Here is a 27,663-nt window from a genome sequence, read left to right as displayed (position 1 = left end):
CATCTCAGGTTTGCTGCAGTGCTTCAGAGCAACTGGAAGAACACGTGATTTTCCACTTGCAGGCCCCGCAGCCCTCTGGGCTCAATATTGAGTTCAGTAATTTCAGGGCTTGAACTCTCCTATGTCTGAGCCCCCTACCGCACACACCAGATCTTATCACATAGTCTACCACTAACACTACCCATTATTAGTCACTAACAGTCTCCATTAATAGCTATTCTCGCTCGTAGCCAGACTGTTAGCCACTCATTTGTCTTTCCAACTGCTCTCTCTTTGGGCTCTATCCCTACCTTTCATTTACTCCTTAACTCCTCCCTCCCCCCCTCAACCCTATCATCTGCATAGAAACCGATATTTTCCTAGCTACCATCAGTTCTGTAGAAGGGTTACTGGACCCAAAATGTTAACTCTGATTTCTCTTCACAGATGCTGCCAGACCTGCTGAGCTTTTCCAGCAACCTTTTCTCCACCCCAGATTTACTGCATCCGCAGTTCTTTAGAAATCCCCCTTCCTGTGTGCTATTCTCCTGTGATCAAAAAAACAGGATCTTTATATCATCACACCAGATGGATATCCCACACTACGAGAGGGGGTGCATCCTGCAGAATCACACCTGCAGATGGGAAGTAATATCCTGCCCAATCACACTGAGAGTTGATTGGTGATGGTTTAACCTGAGGTTCCTCACACCTCAGGTGAGAGGAAAAGTTAAGGAGAGTTCTTCATGGTTAACCACAGCTGGTAAAGGAATTGAAGCTGTTGGCATCACTCTGCATTGCAAATCAGCCATCCATCAAACTGGTGTGATACTGTGTCTGTTTGTAATGAGTTGATATTATGCTGCGATATTGTATGTTCCAATTGATAGTATGCTATTGGGCATGTTTGTAATGGGCTATGATGTATCTTGTTTTCATTTGGTGGGCGAAAAAAATGAGCAAGAGACTTTTGATTCACCACAGTCCAGGAATGAGGTGAAAAATATGAACATCATTTATTAACTGATTATCTGTAATAAACAATTTGAAAATATTTTACAAGTAATGACAGACACAATATTTTACATTTTTTGTACAAAATCATGTGGAGTTAAAGTTTGCAGACAGTGAAATGCAAATATTCCCCCAGACATCATTAGACAGTAGCTGCTTTTACAGAACACTGACTACACACTACATCACCACAGACATCCCATCAGCTAAACACAGTCCAATAAAATCAGTTTCAGTGGATCACCACACAGGAGGCTGAGCAGATACAAATCTTCACCAAAGATGCTAGTTATACTGCATGATGCTGCTTTGATTGAAGATGTCACACAGGAAGAGAGCAGAATGAGAACCAGTAACAATATCAGTCGGTGCCAACACAAACTCAGGAGAAACCATCATGTTTCTCTCACTCTAATTTTCACCATTTTGTTGTTGTGATTTTTCCAGGAAGTGTGCTGCAAATACTTGGGAGGACAGGAATGAACAGTAAATACAGAAGAATGCTGGGGATGAAGGACATTTACCATTCAGATCCCATAGATGTTCGAGGGTGATGTTTATTCTAGAGCATTTAAGGGACTGGGGTAAGTGATTAACAACAACTGCCGATTGTGACACGGCACTGAATCATCTTCATCAAACACTAGCAATGGCACTGCATGCACTCAGGCAAATGAATGGAAATCCAAGGATACTGAAGTGTACCACTGTCACTCACATTGAGATGTGCATTCCCAGTGATAAAAACTGTTCCTTAAATAAACTACAGTTTCATTTGATATTACATCTTTTGAGCACAGAGTCCAGCTGTTGGTTGCACATGATATGGGTCAGGATATGAAAACAACAACCACTACTTCTGAAAATTAAGCCTTCAACTGGGCTCCCCAAATCTTTTTCCACAAAAAGCTGGAAATGCATCTATCATGTTATCTCTCTCTTTGATTGGATCATCTCCTGTCCTGCATGTGCTCGACTTGCTGATTTGTCAGTTTCAGTTCTGTTCAAAATGTCTGATTTGTTTTCTAATGTTGGCATGTACTTTCAACATAGTCACGGTCACTGCAGCCTGTGTTCTGATCTGTTCTCCCAGAAAATGTTGTGCCCCTGTTCAAAAAAGGGAATAGGGATAACCCCGTGAATTACAGGCCAGTTAGTCTTACTTCGGTGGTAGGCAAAGTAATGGAAAGGGTACTGAGGGGATAGGATTTATGAGTATCTGGAAAGACACTGCTTGACTAAGGACAGCCAGCACGGATTTGTGAGGGGTAGGTCTTGCTTTACAAGTCTTATTGAATTCTTCGAGGAGGTGACCAAGCATGTGGATGAGGGTAGATCAGTGGATGTAGTGTACATGGATTTTAGTAAGGCATTTGATAAGGTTCCCCATGGTAGGCTTATGCAGAAAGTCAGGAGGCATGGAATAGAAGGAAATTTGGCCAGTTGGATAGAAAACTGCTAACCGGTCGAAGTCAGAGAGTGGTGGTAGATGGTAAATATTCAGCCTGGAGCCCAGTTACAAGTGGAGTTCCACAGGGATCAGTTCTGGGTCCTCTGCTGTTTGTAATTTTTATTAATGACTTGGACGAGGGAGTCAAAGGGTGGGTCAGTAAATTTGCAGATGATATGAAGATTGGTGGAGTTGTGGATAGTGAGGAGGGTTATTGTCGGCAGCAAAGGGACTTAGATATGAAGCAGAGCTGGGCTGAGGAGTGGAAAAGGAGTTCAACCCTGTCAAGTGTGAGGTTGTCCATTTTGGAAGGACAAATAAGAATGCGGAATACAGGGTTAACGGTAGGGTTCTTAGTAAGGTGGAGGAGCAGAGGGATCTTGGGGTCTATGTTCATAGATCTTTGAAAGTTGCCACTCAGGTGGATAGAGCTTGTAAGAAGGCTTATGGTGTATTAGCGTTCATTAGCAGAGGGATTGAATTCAAGAGTCGTGAAGTGATGTTGCAGCTGTACAGGACCTTGGTTAGGCCACATTTGGAGTACTGTGTGCAGTTCTGGTCGCCTCACTTTAGGAAAGATGTAGAAGCTTTGGAGAGGGTGCAGAGAAGATTTACCAGGATGTTGCCTGGAATGGAGAATAGGTTGTACGAGGATAGGTTGAGAGTTCTCGGCCTTTTCTCATTGGAACGGCGAAGGATGAGGTTTATAAGATGATCAGGGGAATAGATAGAGTAGACAGTCAGAAACTTTTTCCCCCAGGTACAACAGAGTGTTACAAGGGGACATAAATTTAAGGTGAAGGGTGGAAGGTATAGGGGGGATGTCAGGGGTAGGTTCTTTACCCAGAGAGTGGTGGGGGCATGGAATGTGCTGCCTGTTGGAGTGGTGGAGTCAGAATCATTGGTGACCTTTAAGCGGCAATTGGATAGGTACATGAATGGGTGCTTAAGCTAGGACAAATGTTCGGCACAACATCGTGGGCCAAAGGGCCAGTTCTGTGCTGTATTGTTCTATGTTCTATGTTCTAAAAGTGCCTGATTAATGGAATTAGAAGAATTACAGCACAGAAAGAGGCCACTCAGCCGATCAAATCTGGTTGTTTACTGAAAAAAATGAAAAGTTACTCCTAGTCCCACATAACTCGATTTGTCACTGCTTCGAATAACCATATCTTTTTTTCTTAAAAGAGATAATTTGCTAGGCCTGAATCATGTGGACAAAAAATTCCAATGATACAACAATTTTTTGTGCAATGAAATTCTTCCTGATCTATATGTTCACTGTGCAAAATTTTAAGTTGATAACTGATCGTCCTTTGTCATTAACTCCCTAACAAAGACAACATTTTCCCTGTTTACTCTCTTAAAAACCTTTAGGAATGAAAAATAATCTCCACTTCAAGCATCCCTAGCATTCCCAAATAGCAGCAGCATTAACCGTAATGTTGGTGTACTGCCTGCACTGGATGTAATAGGCATGAGTTAGTCCTGCGATACCCAATCCCCGTATCCATTTCTTGGAATCTCAAATATAGCCCCCTTGTTCTGTTCAGAGGTCAGTTGGCAAGTTTGCAATGCAGAATGATCCCAAAAGTGTGGATTTAGCTCCCACACTGGTTGAGATTACCTTCTCAACCTCCCCTCTTGCCTGAGGTGTGATGATAGCCAATGAACTCTGTGCGCGTAACCCATTAATCCACCAAACCCACGCTGTGCGAATGACTCATGATGCATCAACCTCCACCTGTGTACAGGACCCCCCACTGATCCACCTACCCCACCTAGTGTCTGTGACCCACTTACCCACCTACCCCACCCTGTGTCTGTGATCCACTTACCCACCTACCCCATCCTGTGTCTGTGACCCATTGATCCACCTACCCCACCCTGTGTCTGTGATCCACTTACCCACCTACCCCATCCTGTGTCTGTGACCCATTGATCCACCTACCCCACCCTGTGTATGTGACCAGTTATCCACCTACCCCACCCTGTGTATGTGACCCACTTACTCACCTACCTCACCCTGTGTATGTGACCCATTGATGCACCAACCCTTAACGTATTCCACTAACTAGCCCCAGCCCCAACCTTGCCCTCTTCAGCCAAATGCAATCCATCCCTTATGCTGATATCATTAAAAAATATTTGGTTAGTCAGAGTGATTTCTCAGCTTTCTATTCTTGCCTTAGAGGCTTGTACATTTCCTGCATGCCTTTTGTCTTTGTCGGGCTGATGCAATGCCCCACCTTTGATGGAATATTCCTACTTGAATGCCTACACTCAATTGATCAAAACAAGGCCTGATGGTACACAAAACAGCTAGGAATATTGCTGTGGTATATATGCTACAAAAAGAGGATACTTTAAATCACTTCCCAATTCGTTCACATAAAAGATACTAGACCAGTGTCTCTGAGAATGGCATTGTAAAATAAAGGGCAGAAAATACTTCTCTGATCCTGGACACCATATTCTGTGTGTCAGGGCATGGCAGACTTATCGCTTGGGTTAAGTGTTTTGGCTTTGACCTGCTGTTTACCAAATCCTGGTGTTATTGAATAGCTTTGCTGGGAGTGATATGGGTTTTGTTTGTTTTCATTGTTTGAACGTCACACTCCCTCACAAATCCACGTGTATTTTATTTTTGACTAAAAGGCAGTCTTTGATACTTGAACACCTCACATCCAGCACCCAGATGATAAAATCATCCTAAGATTGGTGAACAAAGAACAGGAGACGTGTCAGAAAACTTCCAGAGCACAAGTGTTAGCATTGACTCCATTGCACCAGACAAGGGATATCCTGTCTGCTCAAAGTCCAACAGGTTCTCCCAATATTACTTGCAATGAAAAATGGACAGTGAAGTCCCTAACACCAAAAGCTAACTCAACACGAGACTGTGAACTTCCAAACAATATTTATGATGATCCCAAATTTTGGACTAACGGAAATAGATGACTTGAGAATATTGAAGTGAACTAAAACATAAATGTCAAATTGACAAGGAACAGTTGCAGTCTTGTCGAGTTCAGTCTATCAACTCTTTTTTTTCCAACCTTGGTTCTCTTATCCCTCTGCTTTTTTCTGTTTTGCTTTTTGACATTTCTGTTCTATTCGTTCAGCTGTCCAGGTCTCTAGTAACATTCTCTTGCTTTGTTTCCTGTCCTGGTTTCCCCCCATTTTGCAGTCCCTTGATGTAAATGTATAACTAATTTGGGAGTGGACCTAAATTCTTGTAATTATGAAAGGATTGTAGGGATTTGCAGAAATGTAACAACCTGGAGAGAGAATGTGATGTGAGTCATAACAATTTGTGTAGCATGGAGGGTGATAGTTTAATGATGAAACTGCATGGAAACAGGGAATAGGCAGAAACAAGCTTATAGTGATGTGGAGTTGCAATGGAGAACCGAACAAATAACATTAAATGTCAGCACATGTAGCATTATGTAGTTTGGTGAGCAGTGACGTGCGTGAAAGCACTGTGGGATAGACACAGGACTCAAAACATGAAGGTAGCAGAACAACATGAGATACAAGTACCTAAGTATCACTGGTGATTACAACTGTCATTTAACAAGTTTACACTCTTACCCTAACGTGTTTAAAAATCATTAAAAAATTACACAGAACAGCTGTCTGCTTGGGTTATAAATCATGCAGAGTTTAACAAATAAATAGAAACATAAGTCAGTCATATTTCCTTTCAAAGCTGTTCCCCCATTTAATGGTAATAACGGAACTAATGTTCAATTCTTTATCTCAAGTTCACATTCTGGCCTATCTCAATATCCCTTGATTCCCTTTCAAGCAAAAAATTAATGATCTCAGCCTTGAATATACCTAGGACTGGAGAATTCCGAAAATTCCTAAATTTCTGAGTGAGAAAATTTCTCTCATTTTGGTCCTCCATGCCGCTTAGCAATGATCGTGTAAATCTCTGTTAGAACCGTATATATTTCAATAAGATCAATGTTCTTCTGAATTCTAGATGTGGATGTACAAAACCTGAGCATTGCTGAGAAAAGAGACATTTTAAGACCAATAGGAATAGGAGGCAGCTTTTTGAGCCTCTTCAGCCTGCTCCATTCAATAGGATCATGGCTGATCTGTCATTCCTCAACTCCACTCTGCTGTCCTGTCCCAGTTACTCTTAGTTTCTTGACCAGTCCAGAAATCATCTACAGGAGCAAATTACTGCAGATTTCGTAATCTGAACTGAAAACAAAAAATGCTGGAGATTACAGTGGGTCAGACAGCATCCATGGAAAGAAAGCAAGCTAATATTTCGAGTCTTAATGACTCTTCATCAGAGCTAAAGTGAAATGTGGAGGGGGCATCATTTATGCAGTAGTAGGAAGGGAGAAGTTGGATTGCTGGAGGAGAAAGGATGTTGATAGTTCAGATTAAGTGATCGGCATGTGAGAAGGGCAGAAAAATGGTGTGTCTAACTGCCAGACTGGGAAGACACTCCCACTGGGATGGGGAAGGGGAGAGAGAGTGACAGAGCTAAAAGGGAAGGAGTGGTATCACAATTTGACGGTGTTGAGCTCAATGTTGAGCCTAGAAGGTTGTAAACTGCCCAGTTTGAAGATGTGCTGTTGCTCCTCCAGTTTGCGCTGTGATCCTCTGGAGCATTGCAGCATCTGAGGACAGACAGGTTGGTGAGTGAGCAAGATGCTGTGTTAAAACGACCAGCTATGGGAAGGTCAGGGTCATGCTTGCGCATGAACTGGAGATGTTCTGCAAAGTGGTCACCCAGTCTGCATTTAGTTTCCCTAATGTAGAGTCGGTGACATTGCGTGCAGTGAATACAATACACAAGATTGGAGGAAGTACAGGTGAAATGCTGCGACAACTGGAAAGACTGTTTAGGTCCTTGGACGGTGAGCAGGGAGAAGGTGAAAGGGCAGGTGGTGCACCTTCTGCGGTTACACTGGAAGGTGCCGTGGGGAAGGGAGTGGTGTTGGTGGTTGAGGAATGTACTCACGTGCCCCAGAGGGTACGATCCCTGCAAAGTCTATCTCAGCCTTGAACATACATGAGGAGTCTGTGGTGAAGAGTTTCAAAGACTCTCAACCATTTGCGAGAAGAAATTCCTCCATGTCTCAGTCTTAAATTGGTGCCCTTTTATTCTAAGACTATGCCCTCTGGTACTAGAATCTCCCACCAGGGAGAACATCCTCTCAGCATTTACCCTGTCATGCCCCTTAATAATGTTGAATGAAATAATGTTTGAATTAGGTCACCTCTCCTTCTATATTCCAGTGAGTAGAACCCCAACCTGTTTAGCCTTTACTCCTAACACATTCCTTCTATACCAGGGATCACCCTAGTGAACCTTCTCCAATGCCAAAACTGCCCAAAGTACTCCAGATGTGTACAGTTGCATTAAAACTTCCTTACTCTTATTCTCCAACCCCCTTGAAATAAGGGCCAGTCTTCCATTAACCTTCTTGATTATGTGCTGCACCTGTGTTTGTTTTGTATTTTGTGCACAAGTACTCCCAAGTCCCTTTGGTTGTAGCTTTTCTCCATATAATTAATATTGTTCTTTTGTTCTCCCTTCTAAAATGAACTTCACATTTTCCCAGGCTATACCCATTTGCCACATATTTAACCTATTAATATCTCTCTGTAAACCATGTGTATTCCACTCACAACTTGCTCGTCCACCTATTTTTGGGCTACCTGTCAATTTGACAATATTCACTTTTTCTCCAAGTCATTGATGTATATTGTAAATAGTTGTGGTCTCAGCACTGATCCCTGTGGAACTACACTGGTTACAGGTTGCTAACCTGAAAAAGAACTTCTTAGCCCTGTTTGCTGTTTCCTGCCCATTAACTATGTCAATATACTACTCCAACACCAGTTATGACTTAACATTTTGTGAGGTTCCTTTTTAAATCCCTTGTGGAAGTCCAAATATAACAAGTCTACTGGTTCCCCCCCTTTTCACCCAGGTTGAAACATCCTCAGAAAAAAAACTCTAATAAATTAATCAGACATGATTTCTCTTTTATGATTTTAATTTAGATAAACGTGAGGTGCTGCATTTTGGAAAAGCAAATCAGAGGAGGACTTATACACTGTACACTTAATGGCAAGATTCTGAGGAGTATTGCTGAACAAAGAGACCTTAGAGTGAGGATTCATAGTTCCTTGAAAGTGGAGTCGCAGGTAGATAAGATAGCGAAGAAGGCAATTGGTATGCTTTCTATTACTGGTCAGAGTATTGAGTAGTGTTGGGAGGTCATGTTCCAGCTGTACAGGACATTGGTTAGACCACTTTTGGAATATTGTGTGTAATTCTGGCCTCTCTCCTATTGGAAAGATATTGTGAAACTTGAAAGCATTCAGAAAAGATTTACAAGAAGTTTGCCAGGGTTGGATGATTTGACCTATAGGAAGAGGGTGACTGGGCTGGGGCTGTTTTTCCTGGAGCTCAGAGGCTGACCTTTTAGAGGTTTATAAAATCATGGGAGGCATGGACATGGTAAATAGACAAAGTCTTTTCCCTGGTGTGGGGGGGTCCAGAACTAGAGAGCATAGGTTCAGAGTGAGAGGGGAAAAATTTAAAAGGGACCTAAGGGGCAACTTTTTCACTCAAGAGGGTGGCGCATGAATGGAATGAGCAGCCAGAGGAGGTGGTGGAGGTTCGTACAATTACAGCATTTAAAAGACATTGGGATGGGTATATGAATAGGAAGGGTTTAGAAGGATATGGGCGAAGTGCTTACAAAGGGAATAGATTAGGATAGAATATCTGGTCGGCATGGACTAGTTGGACCGAAGGGTCAGTTTCTGTGCTGTACATCTCTATGACTCAATAACTCAATGAAGGCATGCTGACTCTCCTTGATTTTCAAAATTTGCTGCTTTACTTCCTTAATTGATTCCAATACTTTTCCAATTATAGGTATTACGCTAATCAGCTTACAGTCAAAATGTGTGGCACTGGAAAAGCACAGGAGGTCAGGCACCATCCGAGCAGCAGGACAGTCAACGTTTTGGGTGTAAACTCTTCATCAGGAATGTGGAGGTGGAAGGAGGCTGAGAGATAAATAGAGGGGTGGGGTGGGGGGAAGGAAGATGCACAGATAGGACAGGTCAAAAGGGCGAGGCCGAGTTGAAGGGTTGGATCTGGGATGAGGTGGGGGGAGGGGAGATTAGGAAACTAGTGAGGTTGATGTTGTTGCCGTTTGGTTGTAGGGTCCTGAGGTGGAAGATGAGGCATTCTTCCTCCACTTGTCGGATGGCTCTTGTTTGGCAAGGACTTGTATGTCCTTGGGGGAATGGGAATGGTTGGCCACAGGTCGGTGGGGTTATTTAGCGCGTGCGTCTCAGAGATGTTTTCTGTACTGCTCCACGAGTTGGCATCCTGTCTCCCTTATGTAGAGGAGACCCATTGAGAGCAACGGATGCAGCATATGAGGTGGGTGGATGTGCAGGAAAATCTCCACGGGATGCAAAACAATCCTTTGAGGAGGTGAGGGGGAAGAGGTGTGGGCAAGGGTTTAAAACCTCTTGTACAGGTAAGAGAAGGCGCTGGGTGTGGAGGATATTTTTTTGGGGGGTTGTGGAACTAATAAGGGAGTCGCAGAGGGAATAGTTTCTGTGGAACACAGATAGGGATGGGGAGGGAAATATATCGTTGGTAGTCGGGTCTGACTGTAGGTGTCAGAAATGGCGGAGGAATATATGCTGTATCCTGAGATTCGTGGGGTGCAAGGTGAAGACCAGAGTGCTCTGTCCTTGTTGTGGTTGGAGGGGTGGGGTTTGAGGGCGGAGGTGTGGGAAGTGGAGGAGATGCGCTGGAGGGCATTGTTATCATGTGAGAGGGAAAATTGTGGTCCTTGAAACAGAAGGATATCTGGGATGTCCTGGAATGGAATTGCTCCTCCTAAGAGCAGTCACAGCAGAGGCAGAAGAATTGGGAGTAAGGGATAGTGTAATTACATGGGCGGGGTGGGGGGGGGGGCGGGATTGGGAGGAGATGTAGTCAAGCTAGCTGTGGGAGTTGGTGGGTTTTAAATAGATGTCCGTGTTGAGTTGGTCGCCAGACATGGAGACGGAGACGACCAGGAAAGGGAGGGAGGTGTTGGAGATGGCCCATGTGAACTTGAGATCAGGGAGAAGTTGTTGAGAATGACGACCAGTTTTGCCAATTGAATAAGGGTGTTGATGAACAGGGACTGGTTAGGTCAGCTGGAGATGAAGAAACAGAGGGCCTTCTCCATGGAGTGATAGTTTGCTTCCCTCCCTTTTTGAATGAAATGTCACGTTGGCAGTTTTCCTATCCTCCAACCAATGCATCCATTATCTCTGCAGCTACATCTTCATAGAATCAGAGAATCCCTACAGTGTGGAAACATGCCATCTGGTCCACTGAGTCCAAAGCGGCCCTCCCAAGAGCATCCCACCCAGATCCACCTACCTGGCACATCTTTGGACTGTGGGAGGAAACCCACACAAACACAGGAAGAACGGGCAAACTCCACACAGACAGTCACCAGTGGGTGGATCAAACTCAAGTCCTTGGTGCTGTGAGGTAGCAGTGCTAACCACTGAGCCACTGTGCTGTTCTTCTCAGGTCCCAGGATGCAAGCCATCAGAGACAGGGGACTTATCTACCATTAGCTATACTGGAATGTCTAATACTACCTCTCTAGTGATGGTATTTAATTTCTCTCCAATATTCTTTAGTTTTAATGGAATGTTTGCAGTATCTTCTACAGTAAAGATTGATGCAAAATATGTTTAACTCCTCTGCCATTTCCTTGTTTTCCATAACTATCTCCCCTGTTTCATGTTTTAAGGGATATATAATCATTTTGACCTCTCTCTTCCTTTTTATATATTTTAAGAAGCTCAGTGTCAGTTTTTATATTTCTTGTTAGTTTGTCCTCATAGTTACTTTCTCCCTCTTTATCAATCTTTTTAGTCCTCCTTTACTGATTCTGAATTTATCCCAAATTTTGTGGCCACTGACATTTGCCTCCTTATATTCTTTCAATGTTATATTCTTAATTTTCTTGGTTAGCCAGGGTTGGTTTATCTCTCTCTCTCTGAATCTTTCCATTTTATTGGCATATTTTGTCAAAGCTTTTTGTCTTGGCACTCGTAAGGACTTTCACAAGGAGTACCAACTGAAGGGGAAGCTAGCATTTATACTGCATGAAAAGAGACTACTGATTGGTTGGCAAGTAGATTCTGATCAGTATTAGTGTTGCTATATGGAGAACACAGCAATTTACACAATTAAATAACAGTGCAGGAGGCCATTTGGCCCATTGTCCGTGCACTGGCTCTACTTCCTATTGCTAGTCTCTTGCCTTTTCCCCATATCCCTATGCACCATTTCTATCCAATGCCCTCTTGATTGTCTCAGTTGAATGTACCTTCCCCACTCTTCCCAGCAGTGCACTCCATACCCTAACTCCTAGCTGTGTGAAAAATTAATGCTGATTGATGGTTAATTACCAGGCTTGTATAGATTTTAAACTTTTTTAAAGTTCAATCTGCCTGTTTTAAAACCATCAATCAAAATTAACTGGTGTATTCTCCATAGCAATGCCTACACCAATTAGCATTGAATTTAAAATTAGCAGGTTGCGTAAATTTTAAACTCAAACACTGGCAATTAACCATCAATCATCATTTGATACATTCTCCATGGCAATGCCTCTACCAATTACAGTCCACTTGCTGATCAATATGTACTGTCCTCAAATGCAGTATAAATGTTGGTTTTTCTCTTGAATTGGTATTTGTGAATCGTCCTGATGTGTGCAAAATAAAAACACTTCAACAAAGTGCATCTTTTTTCAGTGAGACTCAAGATGTGGCTGTTTCCTAATGAGATAGGAGTTGTTGAGATAGATAGTTTTGTTGACATAGAGGTATTTAGTAAGCAGAAGCAAAAAGACAAAATAGGAACAACTTATATAAGTGCCTTTGATATTGTAAACAAAGTAAAGTATCAGGATGTTTGCTGATGAAGGTTTATTGATACACTGATTTCCTAATGTTGGTTTCTGCTGATGTTCAGGCCTAACCCTTTTCACTTCAGAACAAAGCAGCATATAATACCTCTGGGAGGGGCAGTCTGGCACAATTTGAGTTTGACTGCAATGAGTGCAGGGTCAGATATGGTTTGAAAATACTCTGTCTTCTAGCTCTTTGTTTTTTAAAACAAAAATTCTTTGCAGTTCATTTAAACTTTCTGGAAGCACAGATATTTACCCTCTAACTGTCTAAATATTTAAAATGTATCATTGACAAGTGAGTTCCATACATCATGACAGATACAGTCTGAACACAGTAAGGGACATTTAGTGAGAGGCAAAATGTTCCTTATTGAGTTATTTACATGAACAGAGGACTAGGGAGGACAGCAAGAGTAACAGACGATAAATAGTGTTTGGATGTGAAGTTTATTTTATGAGTCAACAACTGTGTCTAAGTAACATATCTAAAGAATAATGTCCACTGCTGATGGTAGAGATTTAAAAATCCCTAATCGCAATAATTGTATTCACATGGAGGTTTGATATCTAGCAGGTGTTGAGATTTCAACCACTATAGGCATCTAGAGTGTCTATAGTTTCACAAGATCACAGCACGTAACATGTCTAATAAATGCTACACTTATTGAATTTTGTTCAATTTACTGGACATTATTCTTTCAAAGTGTTGATCTTCCTTACGGAACAGATGCACAAATAATGAGTCTGTCTGTAGGCAACACCCTGTCAGTTTACAAATAACGTAACATACTCTCTTAATTCCAAGTAACATCTTGTTGGGAACTTGACAATACTCTCAAGCAACTTCAATAACATATTACACACATTCTCAAATCACTGTAGCTCACTTACAGTTGTCTATAAGCAGAACACAGTGAAACGGGAGTGCACAACAAAGCTCCTTCACCACCGGTGAAAGCCAATCTCACTTCCCCTCCCAGCTCTGCTTTTCTCCTCACTTACCTCACATGTACAAAGTATGCAAAACAACTTTTAACACTGACTTGGTTTTATCTGGACCTGTCTAATGTTACCTGTGACTTGTGCCTGCATATCTGTTCCACAGCTACAGCCCAGTTTGGGAGTGGGATGCAGACAACAGCTGGAGATCCTGGACCTTTGAGGGGTTTCTGCCTGGTCGCAGTCCCTGTGCTCAGACAAAGGAACATTTAAAATGAGTTTAAAAGAACTTGAGGTACATAGTTCACTACTGAGGACAGAGTTTGCCCTGAATAAAAATGGAAGCAGCAGTATAAAAAGGAAGGCAGCTGCCAACTCCAAGGTGCTAATGAGTTACATGCTATCCTGACTGCTTATGTAATTACATTACAGTTACAGTCACGTCTGTTAGGAAATTGCCCTGTGACTTGGTTGTCAATCAAAACTAAATAGTGCATAAATAAATGCAATCCGCTTCAATAGCAGATAGAAGCTGAATATACCAACAGAAGTAATGCTATCCAGTAACATTGAAACTGCCAGGGTCTCCTATTAAATGGAAAGAGAAAGTCTGGGAAAGCAATGGGTTCTGCACAAGGGGACAATAGGCTCCTCTTGTATTTCCCAACTTCGTATTCATGTAAAGGGTCTTCCACAAAGCAGATCCATGAAATCCTGCTTTCCCCATAAGTTCTTGTCAGGAAAGTACTGGTTGTCCAAACGACCACAATAGACCAGCTCCACACACACACACAGTTTGCAGCTCCACCACACGACAACACGGAGATGTGAGACTGGAATGAGGAATTAGGCTTCCGGGGGAAGGGAAGTCCTCAGCCGTGAGAGTTGCACAGCTGATATCTAGTTACATAAGGTCCCAAATCAAAGACTGCTTGCCCAGGGAAAGAGATTCAGATCGGCAGTCCAAGGCAGGAGAAATAACTGCAGAGCTAGTAAGAGGGAGATGGAGAACGTCAACATGGTTCCACCACCGCAGTCTGAGGTATTCTCCTGCAACAATGATGAACACACCTTAGCAAGATCCAATAAATAATATAGCACATTAGACTGTATTTACAACAAAGGAACAGGCCATTCAGATCAACTGGTATAACCTGAATTGGAAATATTTAGCAGTCCTGGCAGCATCCAGGACTGAGAATGCAATGAGAAAGACTGAGATGAATTCAACGCTTCTTTGGAACTGATCCTCCCAAACCTGCTGAGCCTCCCTGCACTTTCCATTTATGTTAGTGTTTATGCTCTACACGTACCTCCTCCCACTAGACTTCATCCACCCCCTTCAGCAAAGCCTTCTGTTGCTTTCTCCCTGAGGTACTCATCGAGCTTCCCTAAATAAATCTATACTTTTCACCTCAAATATAGTTAACTAAAGGGACTACAAAGAGGTTAGACAAGAAATTAAATTAATTGTCAAGAACTACAAAAATAACAAGTGAAGTGTTCTGTAGACATAAGTAGTAACAGAATAACTAGGATGGGATGGATGACTGAGGCAAGTACAAGATAAAGTGGCATGGGAAATGACAAATATATTGAACAGTTACTTTCCCTCCTTATTAACCAGGGAAGCTAACATGATGAGCATGGCATTAGACAACGAGATCAAAAAGATACAAAAATATTTAAGATAGAACTGGGAGGTTGATAACTGATAAAACAATCAATGTTAGTCTCATACAATGTCACTAATGGGAGATTATTCTAATTAAAAATGAAAGTGGGTTCAACACCATTTCCTATTAAAAGCAGTGTTTACAGTTGCAATGTATCTCTTGCGATACAGTGAGCATGTTCTCATCTCTGAGCGAGGAGCCCTGTGTTCAAGTCCACCTGCTCCAGAGGTATATAACATTTCTGAATGGGTTGATTAAAAAGATATCTACAGCTGCAAGAAATATGGTCTTATAATTTCCAGCTATAGCTATTCAGAGAGTTCAGAAACATCCACATTCAGGTACAGGTTCTCTTTGGTTAAAACTTTCAAGATTATAAAACATTTCATTATAACCCCTCTCAAGACTCCTCAAAAGAAAATACCCAGTGTAGTGTTACCCACGATTTCCTCAGGCCTCAATCTCAAGTTCTGGAGTGAGTTTGCATTGTTAAATATCCTCTCTTTCTCTCATATCTACCTGGTTATCTTGATCATAACCATGCCAAACTAACCATCACACAATGTGAAGCAATAGGTATGTGTGTTCAGGAGAAGCAGACATACAGAAAATCCTCTCTCTCTATTATCCCATGAATGAAGATGAATGGTGACACTTACTGCTGCATTGTAATCAAAACAGTCTTCAGGTGCTTTCCGATATCTAGGCTTCAGCACCTCTTCACACTGATCTGGTCCATCAGCTGAGGGTGAAAATGTTAAGGAACTAGTGCACTGTAGTCCCATGCAAAGCAAAACTGCAGCCAGTCCCACAGAGGTAAAACTAGCCAGGCTGGACCACATTATTCAAACCAACTCTGTCCAAGGTGGACAGACAGGAACTATTAGCCTTGGCAGAGGATTGATAATCTGGGTACATTATTTTAGGCAAATAAGCAATGGAAGTACAAAGATGTTTTCTTCTTTACAAAATGATTGTGTTTAAGATCTGGAATACACTACCTAAGAGGGTGATAAAGGCAGATTCAATTATAGCAGATTCAAAGGAATTTGGCTAGACAAATGAAAAGAACAAAATGCAGGATTAAGTGGAAAGGGTGGCAGCATGGCACTAGCTGATTTGCTCGTACAGAGAGCTTTCATGCACACAACAAGCAAAATGGCCTCTTTCAGACCTTTTGACACAAGTAGGAGCACAAATAGGCTATTTAGCTAATCAAATCTGTTTTTTGTTGAGGTCTATCTTGTTGTATTGGATTTTTTTGATTTCTCTTTAGAAAGTCATTAACTGTACTCTCCCACATCTGAAGAAATGTGATATGCTCTAATTAGTAGTTAGGCTTTAGTTAAACTAACCTTTGCAAAATTATATAACATTTTAAAGCCAGGCTGATTTAATCTGAAAGTTTGGCTGGTTGGATTGGTGGACCTGACAATATGTCAATGGTAATTATCCATATCACATTACAGTGTAATCTTTATTGATTTGAAAGCTCACTGAACTATTGCACCGTGGAAAAATATACAGTTAAATTTATCTTCAGATCTCTTGTAATTTGATGCATGAGAGTTTTCTGCAAATGTTGTAACATTTCTGTTCAATTCACTGCACTTCAGTAATTTAAAAATTGATTGATGGACAATAAGGAACAAAGTACAGCTCAACTGCTTAGAATTCTTTGGGGTTGTTCAACTGAATTAAAAATAACTCAGTTTAGAAGCTTTGGAAACTAAAACAACTGTTGGTAAATATAGAGTAGGTGGAATTTGATTCTAATTCAACACTTTCACATTTGCAGTGAGGCTGTGGGAATTCATCATCCACATGTTAGAGTATTCTGCACCCTGAATCTACAGGGAGCTTTGGATCAAGATGCTCAGGTAGACCTGACCTGAACCATTGTGTACAATAAATGGAGAGAGGTGAATTTTCATCTCAGATAATAATACTTAATTCACAATTTGGCAGGCTAATTTTGCTTCCTTTTTTTTCCCTCTCTTCTCCTTATACGACCAGTTGGAATTCAGCTAGATTTTGGAGTTACAGGAAAGAATAGAAAGAGATGAAGGTATAAGTTTTAAACTAGGGAACACCCAGCTCTCTAAACGGAGACATAATTTGATAGAAGTGGACCGGAAATGGGTATTATTTAAAAAGCACTCAAACCCCTTTGCTCTGATAGGTGCAAGAGCTGGACATACCCAACATTCAAACTGTACAGGAATTGGGTCAAGTGTTCTCAGAACCTCAGTAAAGCAACAAACAAAGGACAGAACAATTAAGGAACGAATAGTAATGTACAACTCACATGTATTATAAAACCTTGTTTGACTCAATCACCCTGTACTACACTGAGGTGCTGCTGCCTATTCCGGAAAAGAAAAAAAGTGAATATATGACTAGTGAAGAGGAGTCAGGTTAATAACAAGACCTGGGAGATACGTAACAACGGAAATTAATGATTTAGATCAGGAACTTTTTCTTATTAATTTAAACTTACCTGGAATCAGACATTGTGAAAATCTACAGCATAGTTTACAACAAAGCTTTGGATTGCCCCACTCCAGCTCATTGACCACTCCCTCCACTCCAGATCACTGACCCTCCTCACAACAGACTTCCTTAAGGCTTGGTGAATTCACGTGCTCATTGTGGAGCTATGTACAATTATTCAAGGACAGGATACATCGCACCTCAGACTGGATCAGTTTGCTTCGGTCACACTGACTACAAGTTAGCTTCTCGGCAACCACAAAGAGAAGGTTGGTGTTAGCCAGTCTCTGTGCATGATAAAACCTGTGACAAGACAGAAAGATTCATTGACAATCTGCAGTGGTTGTTCTGATACAACCACATATAAAAGTTGACTTTGAAACTTAGCTAAGTGGAACAAAACCAGTGATGAAAAGATCTCTGTCACATTGAAAACCTGAAAAATTAATCTGAGCCGTCTTGACCATGAATGGTTAAGATCTTGATTATCCAAAAGGCATATAAGGTCCTCCAGAATTCTTTAGATTTCTTGGCTTATGAAATAATTTTCCTGCTGTAATGATCTAGTGAAACTCTTTCCTGAGCCTCAACTCCAGCTGGTGCTGACTGTTCTACATAGTGGGTTGGCTTGAGACATAAACTGGGCACTTGTTGTAAGGTAGTTCTAAAAATGTGTCAAATTGTAATCATAAAACTGATTTTAAGAGGTCACTCTAGCAGCCATCAAAATGTTTGCTCCTTTGCAGATTGAGCACAGATATAATAGGCTGATTGGCCTCTTCCTGTGCTGTGACCTTTCTATGATTCTATATTGCCTTGATGGTTTACAGCAGTAATTTTCCCATTCATAGGCCACATCTGCATTGGCTGTTTCCCTCTGAAAATGTTCTCCCCTTCTACCCGGTGCCCGTACTGGGCCAACAGGGAAACCATGTTTAACTGTGGTGACTTAGCAACACACTCCTTTTTTTTAACATCAGTTCAATGGGGATTGAACCTTGTATTAGTTGCTAACCTGGAGCAGTTACTGCAGTCAATTAAGTTGCTGTAGGATCTACTGTTGTTGCCAAAGTAGTATTGTGTCTGCTTGGTGACACAGCTCGTCTCTTTCAATTCAATACCGTCTGCAAAGGTATCATCTAGTAACAAAAGAATAAGGAGAATTAACAGAATCATGCTGGCAATTAGTTCAAATAACTTACCTGGAAATATCAGCAGCAGCATATTACACAGTATTATGGACCAGAATTAATGTTTTGCAGTTAAGATCTAAAGACTGACATTATTGTTACATTTATCGTGAGGTGGATTAGCCGACATTTTCAGGTTCAATGGCCCCAGTCATTTCACTGACTCCATGTCCTCTGATACATAAAGCATCTCACAGGCCAAAAGCCTCCAATAGCAACAATGTGGTTGGACCTTTGTCCATTTACTGCTCAAATGAAACTCCCAGCCACCCATCTCCCTCAGTAGCACTCATCTAGGCTGATATTTCTGTTAATGTTGGTTTCTGCATATTTGCTGACCCTGTATCTCTTTACCTGGAGAAGGGCTGAGTGTAGAGCCCATGGTCCACCTCTTCAGGGTGATGCAACAAAGGAATTGAGGCAGGTGTGCAAACATCTGCTCCCATCTGAGTTAGGTGACAACCTTCACACTCTGCCACAACCTTCCTCCTCCAGGAGGATGGCCAAAAGGTCCCTGAGCATCATAAAGGTATCAGTTATGGAATATGTCCATCCTGCACTTAAATCTGAGAAAACTGGGCCCTTTTGTGTGAGAAATGTGTACTGTCTTATCTCACATGTAAGCAATGGATCTAAATAAGATCTCGCTCATTGGGTGACATCAGACAACCCATAGGTCTGGATTTTGATAGCAAGAGGTTAGAATCCCTATGGTGTGGAAACAGGCCCTTCGGCATATGTTGTACAAGCAACTACCAGTCTTGTCTAAACTACAGGAAAGTTGTGTTTTGGGTGGAATTGTGTGATCTGAAGCAGAAATAAACCAGAGTCCAACTGATCTGTTTAATTTTTCTTTCTAAATAGTCCCAACCCTCAGAGACACCAGAGGCTCTTACCTGTTTGGAAGCTGAATTGTAAGGTCAGGGTGTATAGCAATTGCTGCAATAAAGACCTGGGAAATGAATAAAACCATAGAGATTGATAATGTGAGCAGTGAAATTGAAAATCATCACTAAACATGGGGCATTATCTCTGACACTGTTGTGTTTTGACTGTGAATTCCAGTTTAGTGCCTTTACTCCATCCACACTGAGTTTGCTAAAAATCTGCATCAACATTACTCATTGATAAACCCATCATAGAGCTATTCATTTCATGGATTTACATTGGAAACTTTCCTCAACCCAATACCAAAAGGGTGAGAAAGAACACTCTTTCCAATGGTTCAAGTGCAGTCTGCAAAGAATGGGATCCCAGTCATTTAAATGAAATTTTAGCGACAAGGGAGTGGGTTCACAAAGACCCTGAGATTGGAAATGTTGAAGCTTTCCATCCCAAAGGTCTTTTGTGATGATCTGGCTGATGGAATTGGGTCATTGTTTTGAAGATGGGAAAAAACAGCAAGGAGAGATAGTATTTCAATTTTAAATCTTCAGAGATACATTCTTAGTACAAAATGCAAGTAGGAAGGAACATTCATAAGACCCTTGCTCTGCCTCAGACTCACTGTCAAACAACTGGCTTACTCCCAATGTTATACACGTACTCAGGCACAACTCTGATCACACATCAGCTATACTGTCAAAGAGCACTGCGGTATTACACAATAAGAGATCACCTCTAACGATTTTCACATTCTTTTTCTGGTGAGACAGTGATAAAGAGAGGAGCATTATCTTACCAGGCAGCAGCTGAGCTCCACCATGCCAAGTTCAGGAAATCGGCAACTGTAGGCTTAATTAAAACACAACATGCATGTCAGAGGTTTTCAATATCGAAAGATATAGCTTTAACCTTTCCACTACCCCTTTAAACGGCAAATTTCTGATCACCATGCAGATTTCCAGAAGGCTAAACATCTGGAAACAGCAAATACTGACAAATGGTTTTTTTGGATTGGAGAGATTACAACTCTCCCGGGGTTGATACGAGGGCCACTGATTTTGAGATATTTAATAATTAATTGAACTATGTTTACAGGAGAGATTGAAGAGCTTCTTTGATTGCAACCTAATGTTGATGCTTGCAGCAATATATCTGACAGATTCCTTAAGTATTGCAGAAAAGTAGACATTGAAGAGTTGACCTGCCCTTGCCTTATATTGCTATGATCACAAAGAAATCAGGTATCTCCCCACAGGCACAAACACATCCAAAAACATGATACAGCAGGTACAGGGTTTTGACAAACGTGTTTGGACATCATAGACCCGATTGACTCATATTTTCAAAAGCTTTAGTTAGATCTATGAAGAGTGGACATGGATCCTGATATTGCTCTTTGCATTTTTCTTGTAGTTGTCTTGTTGCAAACATCATATCAGCAGTCCCACAGTTAATCCTCAACCACAGTGATTCTGGAAGGAAATCATCTACAAAGTTTAGTAGACAGTGCAACAGGATCCTTGTAAGAATCTTTCCTGTGATTGAGAGAGGACCTACTCCTCAGTAAATGCCACACATTTTGGATCCTTTCCACTACTGGGTGCTGATTATGAGGTACTGCCTTGAAATTCATTCAAGGGATTTGAGCATTGCTGGCTGGGCTAGTATTTATTGTCCATCCCTAGTTGCTCTAGAGAAGGTGGTGCTGAGCTGCCTCTTGAACTTCTGAAGTAGGTAGACCCACAATGCATTTTGGGAGGGAATTCCAGGAATTTTGACGCAGTGACACTGGAAGAACAATGATATATTTCCAAGACAGGATGGTGTGTGGCTTGCAGATTGTGGTGTTCCATGTATTTGCTGCCCTTGTTCTTCAAGATGGTAGCTTTGTTGGTTTGGAAGGTTCTGCCAAAGAATCTTAGGTGAATTTCTGCAGAAAATCTTGTAGATGGTATTACTGCTACTGAACATTGGAGGTAAAAACAGTAAGGTGGGTTGCTTTGTCCTGAATGATATCTTGCTTCGAGTGTTGTTGAACCTGCACATCCAGACAAGTGAGCAGCATTCCATAACACTCCTGACATTTGTATTATAGACAGTTGTCCAGCTTTGGTGAGTCAGGAGGTGGGCTATTTGCTGCAGTATTCCTAGAACTGCTTTTGTAGCCACTGTATTTATATGGCGAGACCAGTTCAGTTTTTGGTAAATGGTAACCCTCAGGATGTTGATAGTGGGGGATTCAATTATAGCACTGCCATTGAATGTCAGGGAGCAGTGCTTAGATTTGTCTCTAATTCAACACGGTTATTGTCTGGTACTTGTGGGTGCAAATGTGACTTGTCACTTTTCATCCCATGCCTGGGTATTGTCCAGGTCTTATGCATTTGAATGTGGACTATTTTAGTATCTGAGGAGCTGTGAATGATGACAAGTACCATGCAGTAATTGCAAACATCTTCACTTTTAACTTTGATGGAGGGAGGGTCATTGAGGAAGCAGCTGACGATGGTTGAGCCTAGGATACTATTCTGAGAAACTCCTGCAGCGATGTCCTGGAGCTGAATTGACTGATTTCCACCAACCACAATCATCTAAATTTGACTCCAATCAGCTGACAGTTTTCCTTGATTCCAATTTTCTTTTGCATTCCTTGATGTCTACATTCGGGTCAAATGCAGCCTTGCTGTCACTTTCACCACACCTTTGGAATTCAGCTCTCTTGTCCATGTTATAGACAATAGACAATAGGTGCAGGAGTAGGCCATTCTGCCCTTCGAGCCTGCACCACCATTCAATATGATCATCCGTAATCAGTATGCTGTTCCTGCCTTATCTCCATAACCCTTGATTCCACTATCCTTGAGAGCTCTATCCAACTCTTTCTTAAATAATCCAGAGACTGGGCCTCCACTGCCCTCTGGGGCAGAGCATTCCACACAGCCACCAATCTCTGGGTGAAGAAGTTCCTCCTCATCTCTGTCCTAAATGGTCTACCCCGTATTTTTAAGCTGTGTCCTCTGGTTCGGCACTCACCCATCAGCGGAAACATGTTTCCTGCCTCCAGAGTGTCCAATCCTTTAATAATCTTATACATCTCAATCAGATCCCCTCTCAGTCTTCTCAACTCAAGGGTATACAAGCCAAGTCGCTCCAGTCTTTCAGTGTAAGGTAATCCCGCCATTCCAGGAATTGACCTCGTGAACCTACGCTGCACTCCCTCAATAGCCAGAATGTCTTTCCTCAAATTTGGAGACCAGAACTGCACACAGTACTCCAGGTGTGGTCTCACCAGGGCCCTGTACAGCTGCAGAAGAACCACTTTGCTTCTATATTCAATCCCTTTTGTTATGAAGGCCAGCATGCTATTAGCCTTCTTCACTACCTGCTGTACCTGCATGCTTACCTTCATTGACTGGTGTACAATATCACCCAGATCTCTCTGTACTGCCCCTTTACCTAAGTTGATTCCATTTAGGTAGTAATCTGCCTTCCTGTTCTTGCCACCAAAGTGGATAACCATACATTTATCCACATTAAACTGCATCTGTCACGCATCAGACCACTCACCTAACTTGTCCAGGTCACCCTGTAATCTCCTAGCATCCTCATCACATTTCACCCTGCCACCCAGCTTAGTATCATCAGCAAATTTGCTAAAGTTATTGCTAATACCATCTTCTACATCATTAACATATATTGTAAAAACCTGCGGTCCCAGTACTGATCCCTGCGGTACCCCACTGGTCACTGCCTGCCATTCCGAAATAGAGCCGTTTATCACTACTCTTTGTTTCCTATCAGCCAACCAACTTTCAATCCAAGTTAGTACTTTGCCCCCAATACCATGCGCCCTAATTTTGCTCACTAACCTCCTATGTGGGACTTTATCAAAAGCTTTCTGAAAGTCCAGGTACACTACATCTACTGGATCTCCCTCGTCCATCTTCAGAGTTACATCCTCTAAAAAATTCCAGAAGATTAGTCATGCATGATTTCCCCTTCATAAATCCATGCTGACTGACCTATCCTGTTACTACTATCCTTTATAATAGATTCCAGCATCTTTCCCTCCACTGAGGTCAGACTAACTGGTCTATAATTTCCTGCTTTCTCTCTCCCACCTTTCTTAAAAAATAGTACAACATTAGTCACCCTCCAATCCGCAGGAACTGATCCCGAATCTATTGAACTCTGGAAAATAATCACCAATGCATCCACGATTTCTCGAGCCACCTCCTTCAGTACCCTGGGATGTAGATCATCAGGCCCCGGGGACTTATCAACCTTCAGACCTAACAGTCCCTCCAACACCAATTCCTGGCAAATATAAATTCCCTTCAGTTCAGGTCCTTCAGCCACTGTTACCTCAGGGAGACTGCTTGTGTTTTCCTCAGTGAACACAGATCTGAAGTACCAATTCAATTCTTCTGCCATTTCTTTGTTCCCCATAACATATTCCCCTGTTTCTGTCTTCAAGGGCCCAATTTTAGTCTTAACCATTTTTTTGCCTTTCACATACCTAAAAAAGCTTTAACTATCCTCCTTTATATTTTTGGCCAGTTTACCTTTGTACCTCATTTTTTCTCTGCGTATTTCCTTCTTAATAATCCTCTGTTGTTCTATAAAAGCTTCCCAGTCCTCCGTTTTCCCACTTATCTTTGCTATGTTATACTTTTTCTCTTTTAACTTTATATGTTTCTTAACTTCCCTCGTCAGCCACGGCCACGCTTGCCTCCTCACAGGATCTTTCTTCCTTTTTGGAATGAACTGATCCTGCAACTTCTGCATTATACACAGAAATATCTGCCATTGTTCCTCCACTGTCATCCCTGCTAAGGTATTGCACCATTGAACTTTGAACCAAGGCTGTAATATCTGTGGAAAACCTTCTTGGTTCCAAATACTCTTGAAGGTGACTGTGTGTTTGGAAAAAACATATTACACTTCCATAACATAAAACATATAATACTTCCAAACTGCTAGAATGCCCCCTGCTTCAGGAGTTTTGTCTCATTTGGTTGATTCAACTATCTTTATCACCTTGATCACTCAAGAAAGCTCTTTAATCTCTCCAGACAATGTGTCTCCACCAAAGTCACAGAGGCAGTGATCACACCGCCTCTGGTTGCCCACAACAGGAACACATCTGGACAACAGCAAACAAATTCTCAAAAGGCAGCCAAAACCTTGGTCTCCAAATCAGCATTTCAAAGACAAGACAATGCTTCAGAGAGCACCAGGAACATGAGAAGAAGCACCAGATACAAAAGTATTAATGGCTCCAGATTCATTGTTGTGAAACTATTCTCCTACCTTGATATCTCTGGGAATGCTACTATTTATGAAGATATTTGTGCAAACATCCATTCAGCAAGTGCTGACTATGGCTAAATCCTCAATCAGGTTTGGAAGCAGCGTATTGTTAAACTGAACACTACATTCAAACTGACCAGGCCATTATCCTTCAAGGTAAAGTCACTTCAGTCCCAGAGAACCACAGGGCTCTCATTAGAAAGAGAGATGGCTGGTGATAGTTTAACTTGAAGGGGTGAGGGGTCAGGGAAGGGGTGAGGGGTCAGGGAAGGGGTGAGGGGTCAGGGAAGGGGTGAGGGGTCAGGAAATAGGTGAGGTCGAGAAGATGGGACCTTCATGGTGCCCTCAGCATGTACAGGGGATTGAATCCACGCTGTTGGTGATACTCTGCACCACAACCCAGCCATCCAGCCAAATGAGCTAACTGACCTGCTTTCATTATCCTTACACCACGCTGTATGACACAGAATCCTGGATATGCTAAAAGTACCACACCAAATCACTGGGAACAAGGATTCATGGAATTTAAATTAAAAACTAAATCTGGACTTGACCACGAAACATTGTCTATAGCTATAAAACCCCATTACAGGAGGACACTCCACCAACAGCCCTATCCTCAATGAGCCCAAACATAAGTGCAAAGATTATGCTGAATGTTTCAGTACAATCCTCAGTCAGAATGATTCATTCTCAGCCTCCTTCAGAGTTTCTAATTCAGCTATTTCAATTCCTTCCATGTGATATCAAGATATGGCTCGAGGCTCTGGACACTGCAAAGGGTATAGTTCTTATGAACATTCTGGCAATAGTACTACCAACTTGCTCTTAGCCAAGTTGTCCCACTACAGCTACAACACTGACATCTATTCGACAATGTGGAAAATTGACCAGGATGTCCTGTCCATAAAAAGCAAGACAAATCCGATCTACCAATTACTGCCCATCAGTGTACTCTTGATCATTAGTAAAGTGATGGAAGCAATAACCTGATTGCTGATGCTCAGTTGGGGTTCTGGTAGGGACACCTGCCTCCTGACTTCATTATAGCCTTGGCTCAACTATGGACAAAGGAACTGAATTCCAGATGTGAGGTGAGAGTGACAGTCCTTGGCTGTCACTCAAGGTCACACTTGGTCAAATGAGGCATCAAGGAGTTGTAGCAAAACTGCAATCATTGGGAATTGGGGCAAACTCTCCATTAGTTGGAGTCATACATAGTACATAGGAAGATGGTTGTGTTTGTTAGAGGTCAGTCATCTCAATTTCAGGACACCTCTGCAGGAGTACCTCAGGGCAGATGTTCTTGAATCAACCTTTACTTGATAGACAATAAAAATAGATCAATATAGTCAACATGGCTTTGTACATGGGAAATCATGTCTCACAAATTTGATTGAGTTTCTGAGGAAGTAACAAAGAGGATTGATGAGGGCAGAGTGGTGCATATGATTGGAATGGACTCAGTAAAATGTTTGACACAATTCCTCATGGTAGACTGGTTAGTAAGGTTGGGTCACATGGAATAAAGGGAGAACTAGTCATGTGGATACAGAATTGGCTCAAAGTTATTGGTGGAGGGTTGCTTTTCAGGCTGGAGGCCTGTGACCAGCAGTGTGCCACAATGATCAGTGTTGGCTCCACTGCTTTTCATCATTTACATAAATGATTTAGGTGTGCACATAGAAGGTATAGTTAGTAAGTTTGCAGATGACACCAAGATTGGAGGTGTAGTGGACAGTAAAGGTTTCCTCAGAGTACAAGATGGGCCAATGGGCTGGGGGCAGGTGGATTTTAATTCAGATAAATGCGAGGAGTTGCATTTTGGAAAAGCAAATCAGGACAGGACTTAATACACTTAATGCTAAGGTCCTGGAGAGTGTTGCTGAACAAAGAGACCTTGGAGTGGAGGTTCATAGTTTCTTGAAAGTGGAGTCGCAGGTAGACAGGATAGTGAAGAAGGCATTTGGTATGTTTGTTTTTATTGGTAAGTGTATTGTGTACAGGAGTTGGGAGGTCATATTGTGGCTGTACAGGACTTTGGTTAGACCACTTTTGGAATACAGTGTGCAATTCTGATCTCCCTGCTATAGGAAGGATGTTGTGAAACTTGAAAGGGTTCAGAAAAGATTTACAAGGATGTTGCCAGGTTTGGAGGGTTTGGAGTGGCTGAGTAGGCTGGAGCTATTTTTCCTGGTGCTGAGGGATGACCTTATAGGGGTTTATAAAATCATAAGGGGCATGGATAGAGTGAATTGCCAAGGTCTTTCCCAGGGTAGGGGAGTCCAAAACTAGAGGTCTTAGGCTTAATTTGAGAAGGGAAAGATTTAAAAGGGACCTAAGGGGCAACGTTTTAACGCAGAGGGTGGTGCATGTATGGAATGAGCTGCCAGAGGAAGTGGTGGAGACTAGTACAATTGCCAACATTTAAAAGGCATCTGGATGAGTATATGAATAGGAAGAGTTGAGGGATATGGCCCATATCTTGGCAAATGGGACTAGTTTCTTTCATTTAGGATATCTGGTTGGCATGGACGAGTTGGACCGAAGGGTCTGTTTCCATGCTGTACAGCTCTGACTCTATAACCCATGCCTCCTGTTCTAGATAGCACCTTGGTTCAATTATCTTCAGTTATTTCATCAATGATCTTCCCTCCATCATAAGGTCAGAAGTTGGGATGTTCACCGATGATTGTACAATGTTTAGCACCATTCACAGCTCCTCAAAT

The 27,663-nt window shown here is 41.9% G+C and overlaps 1 protein-coding gene and 1 long non-coding RNA gene across 7 annotated transcripts in view; one reads left to right on the top strand and one right to left on the bottom strand.

Annotated features, from left to right (window-relative positions):
- The window catches only part of LOC140483933 (uncharacterized), a 92,982-nt gene that overhangs the window by 16,771 nt on the left and 48,548 nt on the right, over positions 1 to 27,663 (top strand). For 2 of the 3 annotated variants that reach the window (XR_011962064.1, XR_011962065.1), the window contains exon 3: positions 1,441 to 1,577. This is a non-coding gene — a long non-coding RNA (uncharacterized lncRNA). Of the gene's footprint in view, positions 1 to 1,440; positions 1,578 to 10,780; positions 10,884 to 27,663 lie in introns of those variants that run through there. The other variant, XR_011962066.1, reaches the window with a different exon arrangement.
- The window catches only part of LOC140483931 (voltage-dependent calcium channel subunit alpha-2/delta-2-like), an 839,332-nt gene continuing 812,640 nt past the window's right edge, over positions 972 to 27,663 (bottom strand). For all 4 annotated transcript variants that reach the window (XM_072582777.1, XM_072582773.1, XM_072582774.1 and 1 more), the window contains 6 exons: positions 20,418 to 20,470; positions 19,633 to 19,688; positions 18,562 to 18,685; positions 17,740 to 17,849; positions 15,713 to 15,795; positions 972 to 14,427 (listed from right to left, as the gene is read on the bottom strand). In XM_072582777.1, the coding sequence (XP_072438878.1) occupies positions 14,299 to 14,427; positions 15,713 to 15,795; positions 17,740 to 17,849; positions 18,562 to 18,685; positions 19,633 to 19,688; positions 20,418 to 20,470 (555 nt within the window). In that variant the 3' untranslated portion in view covers positions 972 to 14,298. The remainder of the gene's footprint in view (positions 14,428 to 15,712; positions 15,796 to 17,739; positions 17,850 to 18,561; positions 18,686 to 19,632; positions 19,689 to 20,417; positions 20,471 to 27,663) is intronic.

This window comes from Chiloscyllium punctatum, chromosome 12 (genome assembly GCF_047496795.1).
Source record: "Chiloscyllium punctatum isolate Juve2018m chromosome 12, sChiPun1.3, whole genome shotgun sequence".
NCBI classification, from domain to species: Eukaryota; Metazoa; Chordata; class Chondrichthyes; order Orectolobiformes; family Hemiscylliidae; genus Chiloscyllium; species Chiloscyllium punctatum.
Note: the sequence above shows the minus strand (reverse complement) of the source record. Positions and strands in the feature narration are given on the sequence as shown.